The sequence below is a fragment of the Paramormyrops kingsleyae genome, chromosome 23, assembly GCF_048594095.1.
Source record: "Paramormyrops kingsleyae isolate MSU_618 chromosome 23, PKINGS_0.4, whole genome shotgun sequence".
In the NCBI taxonomy this organism is placed as follows: domain Eukaryota; kingdom Metazoa; phylum Chordata; class Actinopteri; order Osteoglossiformes; family Mormyridae; genus Paramormyrops; species Paramormyrops kingsleyae.
In genome coordinates this window covers 15,490,436-15,508,947 of record NC_132819.1, presented here as the reverse complement: position 1 = coordinate 15,508,947, position 18,512 = coordinate 15,490,436, and the positions used below count along the sequence as shown (strand labels likewise).

General features: G+C 51.6%; 2 protein-coding genes across 2 annotated transcripts in view; one reads left to right on the top strand and one right to left on the bottom strand.

Annotated features, from left to right (window-relative positions):
* bop1 (BOP1 ribosomal biogenesis factor) overlaps window positions 1-18,512 on the bottom strand; it is a 45,296-nt gene that overhangs the window by 19,482 nt on the left and 7,302 nt on the right. The window lies entirely within an intron of this gene.
* scxa (scleraxis bHLH transcription factor a) lies at window positions 1,683-7,171 on the top strand. The gene is made up of 2 exons (XM_023812061.2): window positions 1,683-2,549; window positions 6,442-7,171. The coding sequence occupies exons 1-2, from the start codon at window positions 2,025-2,027 to the stop codon at window positions 6,478-6,480; spliced, it is 564 nt and encodes a 187-aa protein (XP_023667829.1). The 5' UTR covers window positions 1,683-2,024; the 3' UTR covers window positions 6,481-7,171.

Genomic DNA, 18,512 nt, shown 5'->3' with positions numbered 1-18,512 from the left:
AACAGACGGATTTACATTTATGTCTTCATTGATATTGGTAAATAAAATCTGACACGTCCAAAACAATGGCCAAATCTGAATCCCATTCGAATACATTCTGGAATTCAAATAAACAAATCAAAGACAAAGATTAACTACATGTGAAAAGGTTAAATTTTTACTGAGCACGGGGGGGGGGGGGGGGGGTGGTGGAGTTATGATGGTGCAAGTTTGAGGACGAACCGGTAACTAGCGGTGCGTTAAATAAAATTATAAAAAAATGAAATATGTTATATTTTATTTGCTAAGCCGAACCTCAGAAGAGACGCAGCGCGGAACACCCACCCCCATAAATATTACTGCCCACTGCCAGTAACCAGCCCCTCCCACCGCAAGGGAAGAAGCCAGCGGAGGCCCAGCTGGTCTGATGGAAGGGACACACCAGGCACCGCAAACCGGCCCAATCAACCGCACCAAACTGGGGGCTCCACGTGCTCCAAACACCTCTGTTCGCACATGAGAGGTGCCGATCCGGCCCGGAGGCTCGCGCTGACCCATCGAGCACCCAGCGGGGGGGGGGGGCGCAGCTGTGCTTTAAGCTGATTTACAGCTGAGGGAGTTCACTCGTCATTAATTGAAGCGAAAGCTGTCATTTGCAGAGGAACGGGACGAGCGTGGCTGGAGAAGCCCGCGTCATTAAGCCGGCAGACGGACGCTGACCTTACATGTCAGATATTCATATAATAATAAAAGGATCTGGAAAAAAAGGGCAGCCACTAAATAATTTCAGATTTTCCAATGAATCCAGGCAGAATACATATTAAAAAAAAATTAAAATAAAAACTTTATATGCCAAATCGTGTCAGCAATAAATTGATGCGTTCTGCTGTGTCATGCAGATTTTTTCCCCACATCTGAACTTCTCCAGAAAATTAAAATCAGTTTAAGGGAACTAAATGCATAAACTGATACAGGACCAGGGATTGCATGTTTTTAAACAGGCGACTTTCAAAGATGACCTAAAATGATCTCACGGCAAGATGAGTCTCGGTTATGACTTCTGCAAGCGGACTGCAGGATCGTAGCTTCACAGAAGAATGACTAAAGGCAGATATGAGATGGATAATGGGCAAACTAAAAATCTCACGTGCGCCTTCATGATGAAACATCAGTAACAGTTAAAGGTTCTTTATCAGATCTATTTCTTACAGCTGTTCAATTATCATTGCGTTAGGATACCAAACGAAAGCTGATGCCGTGAACGTGTAAGATTTCCCTCTTCGAGGTTGAGTGACATCACGGGAATCCCTGGGAGGTGTGTGTCTGTCAGTATTTCGGGGGAAGCAGCTTTCCCACTGGGTAGGGGGAGAGAGGCTATCAGCCACTCTGGGGGACCCAAAGGATGCTGGCGAGCGTTGAAGTGGTTATAAAAAGCGCCGAGGTATCAGAAGGAAGACAGAATCCAAAATAAGCAGCTCTAAGTAAAAACTCCCTTAAACTCAGACTGGATCCTCTCCGCAGGACAGCCGGCACTTAATGGGTTAAAAGAGAACCGATAGTAAGAGAGTGGATCCACTCCGGCTGAGCCAGGCAGCTCTGGGATTTGCATATGCTGTAAATGGGGCGGGGGGGGGGAGGCGACGGACCCTCCCACCGGCTATAAAGTCTAACCAAACTGAGAGCCCCGGACAGAAATCACACGTGTTTCCGAGCGGCAGGCAGGAGGCAGAGTGAGGGGAACAGAGACGGCAGGCAGACCCCGAGAGAGCCGGCCCCCCGGCACCCCCCCCCCACCCTCCTGCCAGACTGCCACTTTTACAGGAGGAGAGAAAGAAAAGAGCTGTGTCTCACGGGAGATTTACCGCCCAGTCATGAGCAGCGGGAAAGCTGTGAGGTCGCAGGAGTAGCTCGCGGAGCCCTTGTGTCCCATCCGTCCGCCACGCGGTGCCCCGCCGGCCCCGGAGTAGGGGGGGCTACTGTTATTTCCTAACTGATAACGCTGCGTGAGAGCCGCCCCGCCGCGCAACAGCCGGCTAGCCGCGGAGATGTCCTTCGCCATGGTGCGCCCGGCACCGGGCCGCTTCCTTTACGCCGAGATCAACATGCTCTCCGAGGACGAGGAGAACGGCAGCGAGAGCTCGGGTTCCGACGACAAGTCCTTCCGGATGGATGGCTCCGGGTACGAGCTCAAGGTGGGCAGGAAGAGGAAGTCGGCAGCGAGCCGGCTGGTGGTGCCACAGATGCAGCTGGGCGAAGGCCGGCAACGGAACGCGGCCAACGCCCGCGAGCGCGATCGCACCAACAGCGTGAACACGGCCTTCAGTGCCCTGCGCACGCTCATCCCCACCGAGCCGGCCGACCGCAAGCTCTCCAAGATCGAGACGCTGCGCCTGGCATCTAGCTACATCTCACACCTGGGCAACGTGCTGCTGGTGGGCGAGGCGTGTGGAGACGGGCAGCCCTGCCATACCTCCTCCTCCTACTACCACCACGGCTCCCCGGCGCGGGACGCCGACATCTCCCAGCCCAAGCAAATCTGCACCTTCTGCCTGAGCAACCAGCGGAAGATGGTGAGTCCCCCCCCCACCCCCGGCTCCGTTGCGTGCCGGTCAGCACCAGAACACCGCGCTCCTTCGCCATCACATTCAAGGGAACCGTGCTGCTGTGTCAAAATTTTCCATGCGGGGTAAAAAAAAAAAAAAAAAAAAACTCACAAACTTATTTTTGCCAAAGTCCCAGCGTAGGGGGGAAAAAAAGTGTTTAACACTCCTGAAAATAAATGTCTATCCTGCCAAATTTAACACGCCACGCGCCCGGGAGTGTGTCACACAACTTAGTCACCTGTGAAAGCTGAACCAAGTCCAAATCCGGTCATCTTAACCTCTCGTTTTAGCCTGTAAAGCTAAATAAAAAAATTAAAAAATTATATATATAATAAAAAAAAAACATGCAATCGAAAACTGCACAAACATATTGGAAACTGAAACGTTCCCCGTGGCGCTGTGGAGAGGCAAAACAGGGAACGCGGACGGGAACGGGGTTGGTCTGTCCAGCTCAGATGCACTGTTATTGGGCACAGAGAGCTCCAGCGTGGCCTGCTTGAATCGGGGACAGCCGGGGACAGGACCCCGCTCTTGTTTACAAGATAAGACAAGCCAGCCCAAGGTGTGTTATACTTTTCAGTACACTTTGTACCTCGTATCAAAATATAGAATCACCGTAATAAACGGGGGAAGCATCAGACGCAGGATTTCGGGAGCCAGAGCCCCGTCCACGCGTGTAACGGGAGAAGCAGCGTAAAAACTAAAAATGACGGATCGTGCTCTGCACTGAGAAGAGCACAAAATACAGGCTCCCAAAACAGAGACCCAAGTGCAATTTAAATTTACAAGCTAAGGGTGGTGGAGGGAAGGGGGGGGGGGGGGGTTAAATTTGAAACGCACCATATGCTTGAAGCGTTTAAAGTCAGCTAGGAGAGATTTGCTCTCTGACTATTCATAACCGCAATCTGAACTTTTTTCCGTTAAACTTCAAATGTTCCTATAAAAAATAATAATAATAAGCACGTTTAAGCCGTACAACTCATCTGACAGAATAAGACAAATTCGACTGGTTAGAAATCTTAAATTCTCTTTAATTTTCCAGTTCCGAAAGAAATCCGCCAAAAATAAAAAATTAAATAAAAGCACATGCTCAAAATAGATGTGTATATTTTTCACTAAAATACCAGAGGTGCAGTGACGGTTTCAGGGTTTTCTAAATGCGAAGTGTTGCCTAAGTAGAAGGGATATAAACACCTCATCCTGGGAAGATTGTGCGGCTCGATCCAAGATCTAATCCCAGCTACTGCATATAGACCACAACACTCTAATCCCCAGTACCTCCTGTCCCCCAAACTAAACGCAATTCTCACACACACAAATCCTGGTCAAACACATCAGGCACCGTCAGATTTGCATGTGAAATAGCGGCTGCGTGATGCTGTTGGCCTGTATGTTCATGTAAAACCTAACGGGCTGTCCATCGGTGACCATATCCAGATTAAACACGGCAAACTAACGGCCGCGAAGGCCGTTTATTGGGGTGCTATATCGTCCCACTGAAAAATCCAGTTGCAGACGCTGGGTAACAAATCGGTTTGACTTCAATAGCAACGTGTCAGATATCAAAGGCGCTGATGGGATTGATGGTGAGTTCATTCAAGCTGGTTCCAAACTATTTCCACACCCACACGCTGACCAATCACTCGCATCATGCCGTATCCTTCAGCCAGTCGCGCGTGGGGCTTGACGTGTGCCTGATGCGGGCCGGATGGCCTGTCCCTTCCCCTGTGAAGGCGCCTGGCCAGGCCCACCAGCCCGTCTCCGTATGGGAGTCCTTACGGCTAATGGGAGCATCATCGCGCTCTGATAACAGAAATCCAGTCTGGTGGATCGAAGCAGTCGCCTTATTTCAGGCACGTAGAGATGTGGCCATGCTCAAAGCCACATGATTAAAAACCGGTATATCGATGGACAATATTCCCTATAGCTGGACGCCATCCATAACCCCCCTCCCCCAAAACGAGATAATGGCCTTTTAAGTGTTTTTTCCTCCCATATTACGTCCTTGTCTATACTTTTTTTTTTGTTTGGATGATATGTGAAACAGATTGGGCTCTCTTTGATGTTGGGGTTAAAAGCTGAAACCCCCCCCTCCCCACTTTAAACCGCACTCCCTCCCCCCTTCCTATTTAACACTCATTACTCTATGAAAAGTAGCAGAAAGCCAAGACTAATTTTTATACATTCCCTGAAATAAAACAGAAAAACCTAAATAAAAACAGATGCTGAAGTCGATCAAAAGTCGAATATAAATATTTGCTTAGATACCATATTTCACACCAGGGTCACCTCTAGCCGTTAACTCTGCACTCATGTGGTGGATAGCGATAAACCCGCTCTTTCTCCTGGGGTCGGTCAGGTCTGGCAGAGTTTTGTTTTCCCCCCCAAACAATAATCGCCATGCAACCCAGGCACTTCAGGCAAGAGCATCTCGGGCCGACACAAAGTTTGACTGCTCTCCGTCACGGAATCTTCTGGAAGGAAGACGGAGTTGCATTCTCCCCGCATCTGACTGCGGGGAGATGCGCAGCTGCGAGTGCCGCCACGCTCCAGCGCATGGGCTGCATTCCTTCCTGTTAACGGCTCCTGACAGGTGATGGGCCACCCCAGGCTGTCACGCACACTGGAAGTGCCGGAGACTGGTGACGGGGCAGAGGGAGGCTATGGGCGCTCACAATATCGGCGCACGGCCAGTTAGCGCTGCTGTAAACATTCAATGAGAATATAACCCATCCGCCCCCATCCGGGGGGGTAAAAAAGTACCCCATGCGTGGCTATGCTAGAACTTCGGGCCGTCCCACAACACCCAAGATTAGCTTGCAGATATGGAAATTGAACATCGAAATGGTGACCCATTTGCATAGCAAAATGGGCTCCGTCTCAAAATCTCTTCTGGTGACACTGGTGCCGACTGCTTTTCGAACATGAGAAAATGGCTCGGTGTGGGGGGGTCATGACCGTGTTGGAACCGGGCTGCGACCAGGAGCTGCTTTAAATAACACCCCCGGGCTGTGGCTAAAGTTACACGCCCAAAAAACCAAGGTCTCTCCCCCACCCCCCAGATACACAAAGTAGGAACAGCTGACAGGCTCTCTCAGTGCAATCATTTACCAATCTGCCAACGTTACCTGTCAGGAAAGACAAAAACTAAATATTTGTGTTAAAAAGTCTTGGGTGACACCTGAAGGTGGTGTTGGGGGGGGGGGGGAGGGGGGGCGGATGGGGGCGGAAATCAACAAATCAACATCTGGCGATAGTAATTCTGGACATTATTTATAAACAAAAGGGAGAATGTAAAAAGGAAAGAGTAGAAAAAGATTTCTGAATTGTTTTGTAGACAGTTTTTTTGAGCTCTCAAATACCTTTATATATATTCATATATCAACACACTATATATATATATATATATATATATATATATATATATATATATATATATATAATATAAAAAGAACTGTAGACATAGTCCTGGCACAAGCCTTGGTGGTTTCCCTACATGTGTGATTAGTCTCATGGCGAGATCTGGCCAACGTGGCGCGTGTTGACATTAAACGCCATGGCTCTAGGACCCGGGGCATTCCAGCGGCCGCTGCCGCCACAGCAGGTGTGCCGTGAGACGGGGAGAGGTGAGGACAGGTGGGCGGGGCCGCAACCGGGGCAAGCGCTGGAGACGAGACCCAACACAGAAAGAGGGAGGGAATAAACACGGGGTGGGAGAAACGAAAAAAAAAACGGTGGATGGTGTTTCATAGCCTCACAGACACCCGTTTCCAAAATGGAAGCGACACGAGGCGAATCCCTAACGGACCTGCCGTGCTGCTTCAGGCTTCGCCGCTTAACTCCTCTCCCTCTCTTCCAGAGCAAAGACAGAGAACGGAGAACAGCGCTGAGGAGTTAATGACGAGACACACGGCCAGCCAGCGAGGGACTGCATCAGGACGCCGGCACTGTGGAGGAGGCGCACAGACGCCCACCGGTTGTATATATGCAAATATAAATATATAAATATTTAAATACATATTACAAACTCCTGAACGCAATGGTGTAGCGAAGCAATCAGCCTGTGGATGGCCTGCACATCGGACTTCCCGGACTGAGAGACAGCTGTGGACCGCCAGATCCTGTTAACATTCGTACGTTGGTGTATTATTAAAGAAGTCCCCCCCCCCCCCCACAGCTTCACCCTGTCTTCCAGTGTTTATCAAGTAAATGTGAAAAGACAGTGAATCGAAGGCTTCAGTTTGATCCATGAACTCCAGAAAAGGTTCCTTCCACGGACGTGAGTGGAAACGCCTCGGAACCGGGAACTTTGGGAACCGAGCACTAGAGGTAAAATGCAAAATAAACAAATGGATGCAGGACGGTGCTTCCACATGGAGGAATCTGCACCGCACCGAGTGTGACGGCCAGCAGGAGGTCTTGGGGACGCGCTCGCAGGCAGACCAAGTGGGACACGAAAGCCCCCACCCCAGCAACCCTGCCACACAGCATTGCTTCCTGTGTTTCCCGGCAAATGACAACTAAAATCCTGTTATCCGGTATTAATGGGTTTGTACTGATCAAAATAAAGATGCAATATCTCTGCCGTCCCCCGAGGAATCAAGTCGATCCGTCGTTGTTCCCATGTCTGCCCGATTGTCTTATTCCCACCCTGTTTTTGCCAGAACATCAGGCCAGAAGCTTTCCAGATAAACGTGCGCAGACGTGACAGGAGGATGAGAAACTGTTCTCCCAGCCGGAGGAGAACCTTCTGTTTTCCGAGCCCTCTCCCACCGTAACGTTCGGCCTAGCTGGTCGCCGCAGCGATTCGAGGGGCCACGCAACACGCCACCCCCCCCCCCCCCCCCCGTCTCCAAATGAGAAACAGAACCGTGACGAGACCCGCGGCCTTTTTTATTTCCATTACCGCCGGTGCTCGCGGTCAGAGCCGTTCCATTTTGACATATTTATTGCCTGTGTCATGCAACAATATCTAAATAAAAGCAAGTGTATTTCACAGTTTTGCGGCGCCTGCGCCTGACAGCGGACGTCTCTCTCCGCACTCCCGCTTGCGACATTACACGAGGTTAAAAAGGACGAGCGCGGAGATATCCAGAGTGGAAAAACACTAAAGCGCGGTAACGCAGCGCATAGCCAGCTCCGGATTACGATGCACGGAGGCTGCTGCTTAAGCGCTTATCCGGGGACTCTTCGGGGCCCGCCGGGCTCGGAACGCCGCCCTCCTGACCCCGCAGGTCTCCGGCCGGGAGGACAGGCCGGATCCACCTGAGCCGGACTACAGGTCCACCTCACATTCCACACAGCTCCCACTGGGGAGTGTCGGCGACCGGCAAACAAAGCAGGTGGCATCTTTGCCTTTCAAATTCGGCCCCTAACAGCCCCTTCGCTGACCGCCATTTGCATGACCCAAAAAAGAAAAACAAAAAACACGCACGCTCACAAAAGGAAGCTCACAGAAAGAGGATGGAAAATAGTAATGTCAATGAAATATTACACTGCAGCCTGTGAAAAATAATGGTAACACAGAGGATAACCTGCGATACATATCATGCAAATGAAACGTGTCATCTGAGATCATTTAACAGACCGTCTGACAAACGTCCCTCCCGATAATGTGTAAAACAAACCGTACATCATCGCGGCTTCGTCTAACAGGCTGGGTGAGGCCACTTAGTTTGGATTCCGATAATTTCTCCCTTACTTGTGATCCTGTAAGCCTGCGGCTTGCAGAATTACACATTTGGCTGAACGCGATAAACCATCCGGAGTCAAACGAACCTTCGTCCACAAACTGCCAACCGACAGGCGGCTTGGCAGGATGGGCTTTGGGGAACGGGTCCGGGTCCGGGCAGAGGGCGAGGCGGCCCGGGTCCAGCCCAACTGGGCCTTTAAAACGGCCAGCTGTGTGTCTGGGGTGGGCTGGGGGGGGGGGGTAGATTGCATCTGCAGGTAGGACCACTGGCTGACAGCCCATCGCCAGACTGTCAGTCTGGCTGTAGAGGAAACAGGCGCACCTCAGGAATGCTGCACTCCGCGTCCACTTTTCCTTTTCGGGGGGCGGGGGAGGGGGACGCAAATCACACCTCAACCTCCCTTCCCTACTCAGCTACTCTTCACCTTCCCAAATGATCAACGACCGCAAGAAAGGGCCACACTAATCAAATCCAGCAGCATCTATAAGGGGAAAAATTTTGCTGCTGTGTTGTGCATTAATGATGCGCATTAAATGCCGTTTTGCCCCCCCAGCACTGACGGCGGCCGGAGCTCCTCCCGGCCATTTCCCTGGCCTCACATGTGTGCAGACTCATCGCAGACGCTGCACGTTTCAGCACAGACATCTGGTTTCGGTTGCTGATATCTTGCCCAATATATGTTCTGCGAACTGTGAACTATATGATTTGGCCGTTTAAACCACCTTTCCTCTCCCCGGTCCCACGGTATCTGTCAGAAACAAGTGTGCGGACAGCTGCCAGGGGTGGGGGCAGGTCTGCTGCTCAGGCGCAGCGCGGGCCAGTGTACCAGCCGGCTGCCACGGTTACATCCAGGTGCTGTGCGCCGCCCCCCCCTCCCCTCCCCCCTGGGGTTACACAATGCCCCCGTATACTGCACAATGCCACGGTATAGTGGGCAAATACAGCCAGACCCATCAGCTTCCTCTGGGCCTGGCCAGTTGCACGGTGAGCAGGCCAGAGCTACGTAACCGAGTCCCACACTGCGCCGGTTTAACATCGGACGTTCTGGCACTTCCCCAGATTCACCACTTATAAAAACATAACGTGGGCAAAAAAATAAAATACCTGCAGAGGCAATAAATGGGGTTTAAACACCTTTTATGGCTCAAAATCGACAGGAAACCAAGTCTGACTACAATCTCCTTTGCAGTGGTGCAGAATTCTAACAAAGACCCCAGGCTGGGCTTTGGCCTCCCTGAAGAGAGAGACGGCGGCATCACAAACAGAGAAATATCTGTGATACTGATGTTAATGCATTACAAGTCTGGCCCTTGGTGGAAACATGGAATTGTAACCTGTCACAATAAAATGAATAAAGTTCATACACACAGAGACACATGGCAACTTACTGAGCAAATCACACCAGTGTGTTGGCATTAAAACATGTTTAACAATACTTAATCTCAAATATAAATTGAAAGCTGTGTAGGTAAATTAAAATTTTGCCATTTACTGTGTAACCTGACTACGGCACCCCCATGTGGTTACCCCCCCATCACCAGGATGCACCCTGACTGACTGAATCCCTGGAGGGCTGTGTGCCCCCCCCCTTCAGATCAGCTGGGGTGCCTCCAATAGAGCATGCAAAACAGCAGCCTCACAGCACCCCCCAGAGGTCGTGTGCATCCAAGAACAGAGCAGAAGAATGACTACAGAACTACCCAAGTCCTGCGTGGGGCCGTGACAGACCACGCCACATCCACTGGGACACTGGGTCCATGGGCCTCTTTAAGATGGTACACTCGAAATTCACTTCAATTTTACCAGTAAATTGTTTTTGTTTGAATTTGACTAATGAGGTCAAAATTATTTGGCTACAAAAGTCATGGAAATGAAACAAAAGGAAAACCAGGACTGGCTAAACACATGCAAATAAAACATGCATTTTTAGGGGGATTAAATCAAAGCTAAAGACTGTACTTAATGGCAAAAAAGGCAAATAAACCCCAATCACCCAGAGAGAGAGTAGAGAGCAGTAAGCCATTCTGAGGCTCAGCGTGCCCCACTCTCTCTGTACGTATCTGTAAATCATCCCGAGAGAGAGTAGAGGGCAGTAAGCCATTCTGAGGCTCAGCGTGCCCCACTCTCTCTGTACGTATCTGTAAATCACCCCGAGAGAGAGTAGAGGGCAGTAAGCCATTCTGAGGCTCAGCGTGCCCCGCTCTCTCTGTACGTATCTGTAAATCACCGTCGAGAGACAGTAAAGGGCAGTAAGCCATTCTGAGGCTCAGCATGCCCCGTTCTCTCTGTACGTATCTGTAAATCACACGAGAGAGTAGAGGGCAGTAAGCCATTCTGAGGCTCAGCATGCCCCGCTCTCTATGTACGTATCTGTAAATCACACGAGAGAGTAGAGGGCAGTAAGCCATTCTGAGGCTCAGCATGCCCCGCTCTCTATGTACGTATCTGTAAATCACCTCGAGAGAGAGTAGAGGGCAGTAAGCCATTCTGAGGCTCAGGGTGCCCCGCTCTCTCTGTACGTATCTGTAAATCACCCCGAGAGAGAGTAGAGGGCAGTAAGCCATTCTGAGGCTCAGCGTGCCCCGTTCTCTCTGTACGTATCTGTAAATCACCCCGAGAGAGAGAGTAGAGGGCAGTAAGCCATTCTGAGGCTCAGCGTGCCCCGCTCTCTCTGTACGTATCTGTAAATCACCCTGAGAGAGAGAGTAGAGGGCAGTAAGCCATTCTGAGGCTCAGGGTGCCCCGCTCTCTCTGTACGTATCTGTAAATCACCCCGAGAGAGAGTAGAGGGCAGTAAGCCATTCTGAGGCTCAGGGTGCCCCGCTCTCTCTGTACGTATCTGTAAATCACCCCGAGAGAGAGTAGAGGGCAGTAAGCCATTCTGAGGCTCAGCGTGCCCCGCTCTCTCTGTACGTATCTGTAAATCACCCCGAGAGAGAGTAGAGGGCAGTAAGCCATTCTGAGGCTCAGGGTGCCCCGCTCTCTCTGTACGTATCTGTAAATCACCCCGAGAGAGAGTAGAGGGCAGTAAGCCATTCTGAGGCTCAGCGTGCCCCGTTCTCTCTGTACGTATCTGTAAATCACCCCGAGAGAGAGTAGAGGGCAGTAAGCCATTCTGAGGCTCAGCGTGCCCCGCTCTCTCTGTACGTATCTGTAAATCACCCCTAGAGAGTACAGGTCAGCGCGCCTCGCCGTCATTGTTCAGTTTAACGACAGCTCCAAGCCAGATATACACAGGAAAGCAGCTCTTCCTCTCCTCCTCCTCCTGCTGCTTCATTCCTCCCTGCACTGCCCTGCCAGCTGTTGGGGTTTTGTGGTCCTTCTAACGGGGGGATTTTAACGACCTACATTCCAAGAAAAACATCAGGCAACCCCCACCCTCCCTGTAGTTAAATGCTGTGCCAGCCTGCACCTGTCAGCCCTCGCTGGTCATCACCAACGGTGCAAACCGCCCAACGGCCGGCTCTGACTGGGGGCCATGCTGGAACGACGATGAGCTGAAGGCCCGGGAAATGGTATGTAGACGGCTACTGATGTTCAGGGATTGGGGAGGGGGACAGAAACCTGTGCTGCGTTGGCTGCTTTGGCCTCTGAAGGCTCATCTCTCCAGTCATTTCCTGTTTGGGGATGTTGTGGCGTGACCCATGTTACCGGCCCGTGAGGTTCCCAAAACGAAGGGCCAACTACACGAGTGCCGTCACCTTGAGCTGCTCGCGGCATCACGGCAAGATGCCATAAGAATTTTATTAAAGAAAAAGCTCCACGTTTTATGTCAAATGTCTTATTCTGTGACAAAGTCCCACGGGCCATAAAAGTAAATCTGTTCATCGTTTCTGAGACGGCAAAACCGGTCCTGTAAAAGCTCGTTATGTGGCTTTTTGAGCATTTTTAGCCCTGCTTGTCGTCTGTTGCTTGACCCGATAAATAAGTAATTCCGGAAATCCCACACAGGGGGCTCCACCTTTGCGGACGCATGTGGAAATTGCCTGCTGGCCGTCCAGGTCTGAATGATTTTCCACCTGGCCAAGCATCCGGCATATCATTCATAGAGGTCGTTATTTATTGAAAATTAAACGTCTAACGATGCCTCGAAGCTTCCTGCGCCCAAGCCCTTTATGACGGCAGAGGAGAGTGCGGTTTCGGCCCACGGCCGTGAAAGCCCGCCTGCCTGGCGACTCCGGAAAGCGTCTCGACGGCGGCGCAGCCGAAATGAAGCACGGGGTCTGCCAGAAGTCGGGCAGGCTGCCATCTGTCACGTGAGGGTGACATGGGCAGACTTTACGGACGCTGGCATAGGGAAGACTGATCGTCTCTGCGTCATGCATAGTACCCCCCATGCCTGTTTTTTGGAAGTATAAATCACAGCACGATCCTCACTGAAAGTGAAGAGTGAAGCGGACGAGTGCATCTAGCAGGGGCCAGACGGCTACCCCCCCCCCCCTTCCCCCCAGGATCTCGCCTGGGAAGCCGCCTCCCGCTCAGAGCGGCCCCCCCACCCGCAGTTGGTTTCAATCAGGCCTCCTGGCAGCGCCGATCCGGCTGGGAGCTGAACACCGGATGAAAGGAAGTCCTAAAAAGTACAGAACGACAGGTGGCTGCTTTGGCAGTCCGTCTCACCTCCCTCCCCCCGCCTCCGCGCACCTGTGAGGGTCCCAAGCACCATGGCCCAGGGTCCCGCTCACACAGCCGGAGCGGCACGCGATGAGTCCGGCCCGGGTGAAAATTCTATGTCAACATTCGGCAAGTTGGAAAAACATGAGCGGGCGATATTTAAATCTACTCCTAAACGGAGATTTCCTGCTGACAGCCCCGTGACAAGCCAAAATCCCACCTAATTCACTACCGAACTGTCAATTCCGAAAGACCGGTATTGATTTCAGCCGACCTGCGGGCTCGGTGGGGGAGAAGGGGCTTGAGCGGCAGCTCCGAGCACGCACAGCTGACGGTCAGGCACGGGAAGGTGCGGATTACTGTGCAGTTTCTGGCGGCTCATTCCGGATCTGCCAACAGCAGGAAAATGTTGGTGAACCGAGATGAGAGTCGTGGCCCACAAAAACACTAGGGTACAGGTGAGAACGTCAGATTGGGAAAGCTAATGAGCCTGCACAGACTCCGTCGACAGCTGGATCCATACACGTGGGCCGGGTGGTAGCCGGAAGCATCTGGAAGTGCAAGGAGAGACGGTCAAGTGATGACGAGTGCGGGCGAGGTGCCGAGGTCGGGGGGGGGCGGCAAAAATGGGCCATTAGCGGGGCCGTCCTCCTGGGGAGACGGTGAAAAGGCAGCCGAGCCGTCGAGCTTAACGAGGGTCGTGGCGTCGATCGGAACAACTGCACTCTTACTCGAGCCAGAAAATCATTCATTTAGACGCCCCACTAAAAAAAATTAAAAGGCCTCAAACGCAGGCGGACATGGCGATCCAGGCTGAGGCTTTACTGTCCGAGGGCTCCAAACCAAATACTGCCCGGTTTCCTGGCATATTTCACAAAATCCTTTCTTTAAGACCTTTTTTTTTTTTTTTTTTAAAAAAACCTGCCACGTCGAGCTCAGCGAGAAATATATGAATCATTTACGTCTTTCATCTCCCTACCTTGTGAAAATCTATTTAAGCCAAATGGGCTCGAGGCAAAAAGGAATAAAGCAGGACGCGAACCTCGAAGTCTGTCTACGGGAAAAGGGTGCGGGGCCCAAATCAGAAGCAGGCGACGTCTTGGGTGAAGGAGGTGCGCAGGTCTCCATGGAGGAAGCTTTAGTGCCCGCTGAGGGCTGACGGGAGCCGACTACTTCCTGCTCGGTAGCGTGAGCCCCTTCAATATGGCTGACATGGCGGGGCACAGGATGGCTCACTGCATCTTGGGGGGGGGGGGCGCTTCTGGCAGATTGCTCAGTTCTGTCTGCAGTCCCATACAGAATCTACCTTCCCATAATTGCCTATGGAGGCTGTGATTGCCTGCCCCCTGCCCTCCCCGTACTCCCGCCTCTCGGAGCTGCCAATGGAAGTCTTGCGCACATGGATCCCCCCCCCCCCTGCCTGGTAATGACTTTGATTTCCGCTCCCTCGTCTCATTGAAACCAGTGGCCCCCCGTTACCCTAATTGATTCGATCTCAAGGCAGGAAGAAAAGGCCCGGCGGTGGCCGGTCTGGGGGGGTCTGGCTTTCGATGGGGCGCACGGGGCTCACGATCCTGCACCGCAGCTGACTGGAGCGCTGGAAGAGACACAGGCCGAGGGAGGAGAGCAGGAGAGAGGGGAAATCCCCGGAGAGGGGGCCCGGCAAGTTCTGTCCCCGCCGGCCGGGCCTGGATTTTAATGCTGGAAAAATCCTTTGCTGCTGTCAATCTGGGCCTTTAATAAAAACATAAAGTATAGCACTGCGGTCGCTCTCACTCCCATTACCCTGCAAGGATGGAGTGCAGGGGTGTCTGCGGAACTGTGAAAATCCCCCGTTTTATTGCCCTCAGCCGGCACTGGAAATTTGGGATCGTTCTAGATCCCATCTGGAGATCATTACCCCGCCAGCACCTGGAGCTCTCCCAATCACGAAATTAAACTCTGGGATTACCGATTCCTTAAAGAAAATAAATAAAATATAATACAATGAAATACACATACACACATGCACCAGACGTGTGCTGCGTTCAGGCCGGGTGGGGGGGTGGGGGGTGGATGGAGGTCAGTGGGGGGAGAGCTTACCTCACAGAACAGGGGAGCCCCATCTTATCAACAGACACCCCCTTTGCTTAATTCGACAGTCCGACATTCCCAGGCCGTGCTCAGGTTTAGGGGGGCACAACATGAACAGAATTCAGGCCTCTTGCTGAAAGCTCATTCACTCACACACACACACAAGCACACACATAATGGCTATCACGGCGTTTCATATACATACACACACGCACACACACACACGCACACACACACACACACACACACACACACACACACAACACATTCTGAACGGAAAAAAGAAAATGGAAATAGATGCACTCACTGACCTGCAATAATTCAGGACTGAAAACAAAACACCCCCAACTGGGAAGAGGACTGGCACTTCTGGACACAACCGACACCAGGTCAACCCTGCCACCATGGGGGGGAGGGGGGAATCACCCGCAAACAGCGCTACCAGGAATTAGTGGCATTCTCTCCCCGCACAAACTGAGCCCAGCACTGCGCCCCAGAAGACCCCGGCGCCCCCGCTGCCCCCGGCTCCTTCCTCCTCGCCTCCATTTGATTTAAATGCCTGCGTGTCTCGCCTTTCGCACCTCCGCGTGCTTCAGCCCGGGCTCGTTTACGCGCCAGCGTAGGGTTTCCCCCTGGAACCGGCAGATTCCCTTTCATTTTAATCGCTATTTTTTCCCTCCTTTCCAAAAATCCAGACCATAAATCAGCTGCCGTCGGAAAACGCGGCGCACGTCGCCACGGCGATGCGCGAGGGGGCCGTCGCGGGCTTCTGTTACTGGCCCGGGTCCGTGTGCAGAGGGAACTCCGAGGGAACACCAAGGGAAACGCTGAAGAGGCCTCGGAGAAGCAGATCAGCGATGAGCAGCGTGTGTCTGACCAAAAAGGACACACACGTCACTCTGCATGACTGGCAGGGTCTGAGCCGGGCCAAGAGGCCAACGGCAGCCACCCAGGCTTCCCGGGTTCGAGGCCTACAGGATATTAAACCTACCAAAACAGCGACAGTCAAGGAGAATTCAAAAACAAACCAGGAGGCCTCGAGCACAACCAGCCCATGGATCACGATGTACTTCTCAAATACACAGGGTTTTTATAAACATAGTAGCCTGCCCTCTATAGGCATTTCACTGCACAAATAAAAGTCATCTGATTTTACACATCCACAGTATAAATATATACTCACACATTTTACATGTCGAAATAAGTGGCTATTTACACGGTTTCCATTTATGTTAATGCTTCATGTTCCCCTCTATAGGGTTATCGAACCACTTCGAAGGGTAGTGTACACCTCTGGACCCAAGTGTCTTGGGGTACGGGAAATCCCAAATACAGGACAACAGCAGTGCCCGTCCGGACCTGGGGGGGGTTCTAAACACGACCCCCCTAAATGAAGCCGATCCAGCACCTCTGGCTTCTCCAAGGCTTGTCTGGACCGAGCAGGCGAGTGACTAATTGGAGGGAGCTTGCATCCGCCCCCCCTGCATTCTGAGCCAGCTCGCTAAGCACACCGCCACCAGGCCCCCCCGGCCGGCCCGCCCGCGCCTCTCCCACCGCGGGGCTACTGAATTCAGTCCCCCCGTGCCGTTGGGCCTTGCAGCGGTAGCCGCGTGGGGCAGGAAGCCGGGGTGGGGGGGGCGGGATTTCTATTCCACAATGTGTCTTCATTCATTTCACACTCCACATGGAAAAGCCATTGCGGGGAGAAACCTCTTCCTCCCGGCGAGATGTTCTGCCGGCTTACGTATTCCCTTTCAGTCCGCGCGCAGGAAATAGCCCTTTATTACCAAAATGTATAAAAAAAAAAAATTATAAAAAATACTCATTTGAAACTCTGCGAGGTTTTGTTTGTAGACAGCGTGTGCCGAGGGCTGCTCACGGCTCCGGAGCAATTCAATCTGCTGTCCTGGGGCAGGGGGGGCTCGTCTGGAACACGCCAAGCCGGACCAGGCCACGGACCACCGCAGCTACAGCAGCACACCGGGGCGTACCCTGAGCACGCAAGGGCCCCCAGACTCTAAGGTTTCTAATAGGGCCTCTTCCTGAACAAAAACATTTAATATTGCTGGGAGGAGAGATCGCCAAGGAGTCTGACACCACGGATGACAAATGATCCTAGTTTCCTCTCACCTCAATCGCCTCAAACAGTTTTGACAAAAAAAATAAACACTCCACTGAAAAGTAGGGGGAAGGGGATTTTACCAAATAAGCCCTGCAGAGAAGTCCTGAAATGCTAAGCGAATGGGGGGAACATGCATTAGAGAGGCTGCTGGCAACCTTTTCCAGAAACATTTTTGACGGGAGCGGTTTGGGAAGGCTAATCTTTCCATGTCAGGAGCACATTAGACGTTTCTCCTGGGAGAAAGCCTGTCGGCCTTCGTTTGCCTGGGTGGGGGGGCGGCGGCCGGGGGCTCGAAGCCCTCGAGGCCCAGTACAAATCCAGCACCGTCGCCTCACCGGTTGTGAAGGAGCCAAACAGAGGCCCAGGAGCTAACAAGACGTAGGTTCTCCTCATGAACATACATATGAGGAGTTCCGCCCGACAGAGAGTTCACAGCTCATGTCCATAACGTGACTACGCTGGAGCTGGTCCGACCCTCCCAACCAGCACCGCTGCCCACAAAACATTGTCATGAAATGCTCCTCATCCGAGGCAAGTTGGCAGAGACTGGGAATCATGCAGACGGCGCGGAGAGGCGAGGCGAGGCGAGGCGAGGTCAGCCGCTCTCCACGGACCCGGTAAATTAAACAGTGAGGAGAGAACAAGTTAAACCGTCCACACGGTCTGGAGATGCCCGGACGTCAGCCGCCGCAGGGGGTGTCCACTTTGGGAGCAGACAGCCAAAAACAATAAAAAGAGCCTACAGCGGAATCCCAAACCACATATTTTATGGGGAGGTTTTTTTTTTTTTGAAAGATGTAGACCTCCATTCAATCAAAGCAGTGCACACAAATCGAGCAAAGGAAATATACGACATTAAAACTGATCTATTCATGAACTTACGGGAAACACCGGGCAAGGATAAAAACACAGTCTACCAAACGTGGGGCCAAAACTAGTGGTGCATTGACATGAAAAGTTTGATCGATTCTAGGGCCGGCCGATATCGTATCGATAATATATCGCGCATGCGCGATAATCACAAGGGCTCCAGAAGACAGGCCGAATGTTTCTGATGATTATTGTGCACATATAATATAATATCAATATATCGCCCAGCCCTAATCTATACCAATAAGTGATACATTTGTATGTAATATTCCTGATACTGAATTAATAAATCAGTGAAACTGATGCTGATCACATTATTACTTTCTTCTTCTTCTTCTTATTATTATTATTATTATTATTATTATTATTATTATTATTATTATTATTATTATTATTATTATTATTATTCTTATTTTCTGAATGTGTGTAGCAACCACATCATACAACCCAGGCAGTGAAACGTCAGCGATTCACACATTCACTGCACACTGCACGTGTCACACTCTAGGTTTACAGTTTACAGCTTGGATAATCAGCTGCTAATGTGTGCTTACTAATCAC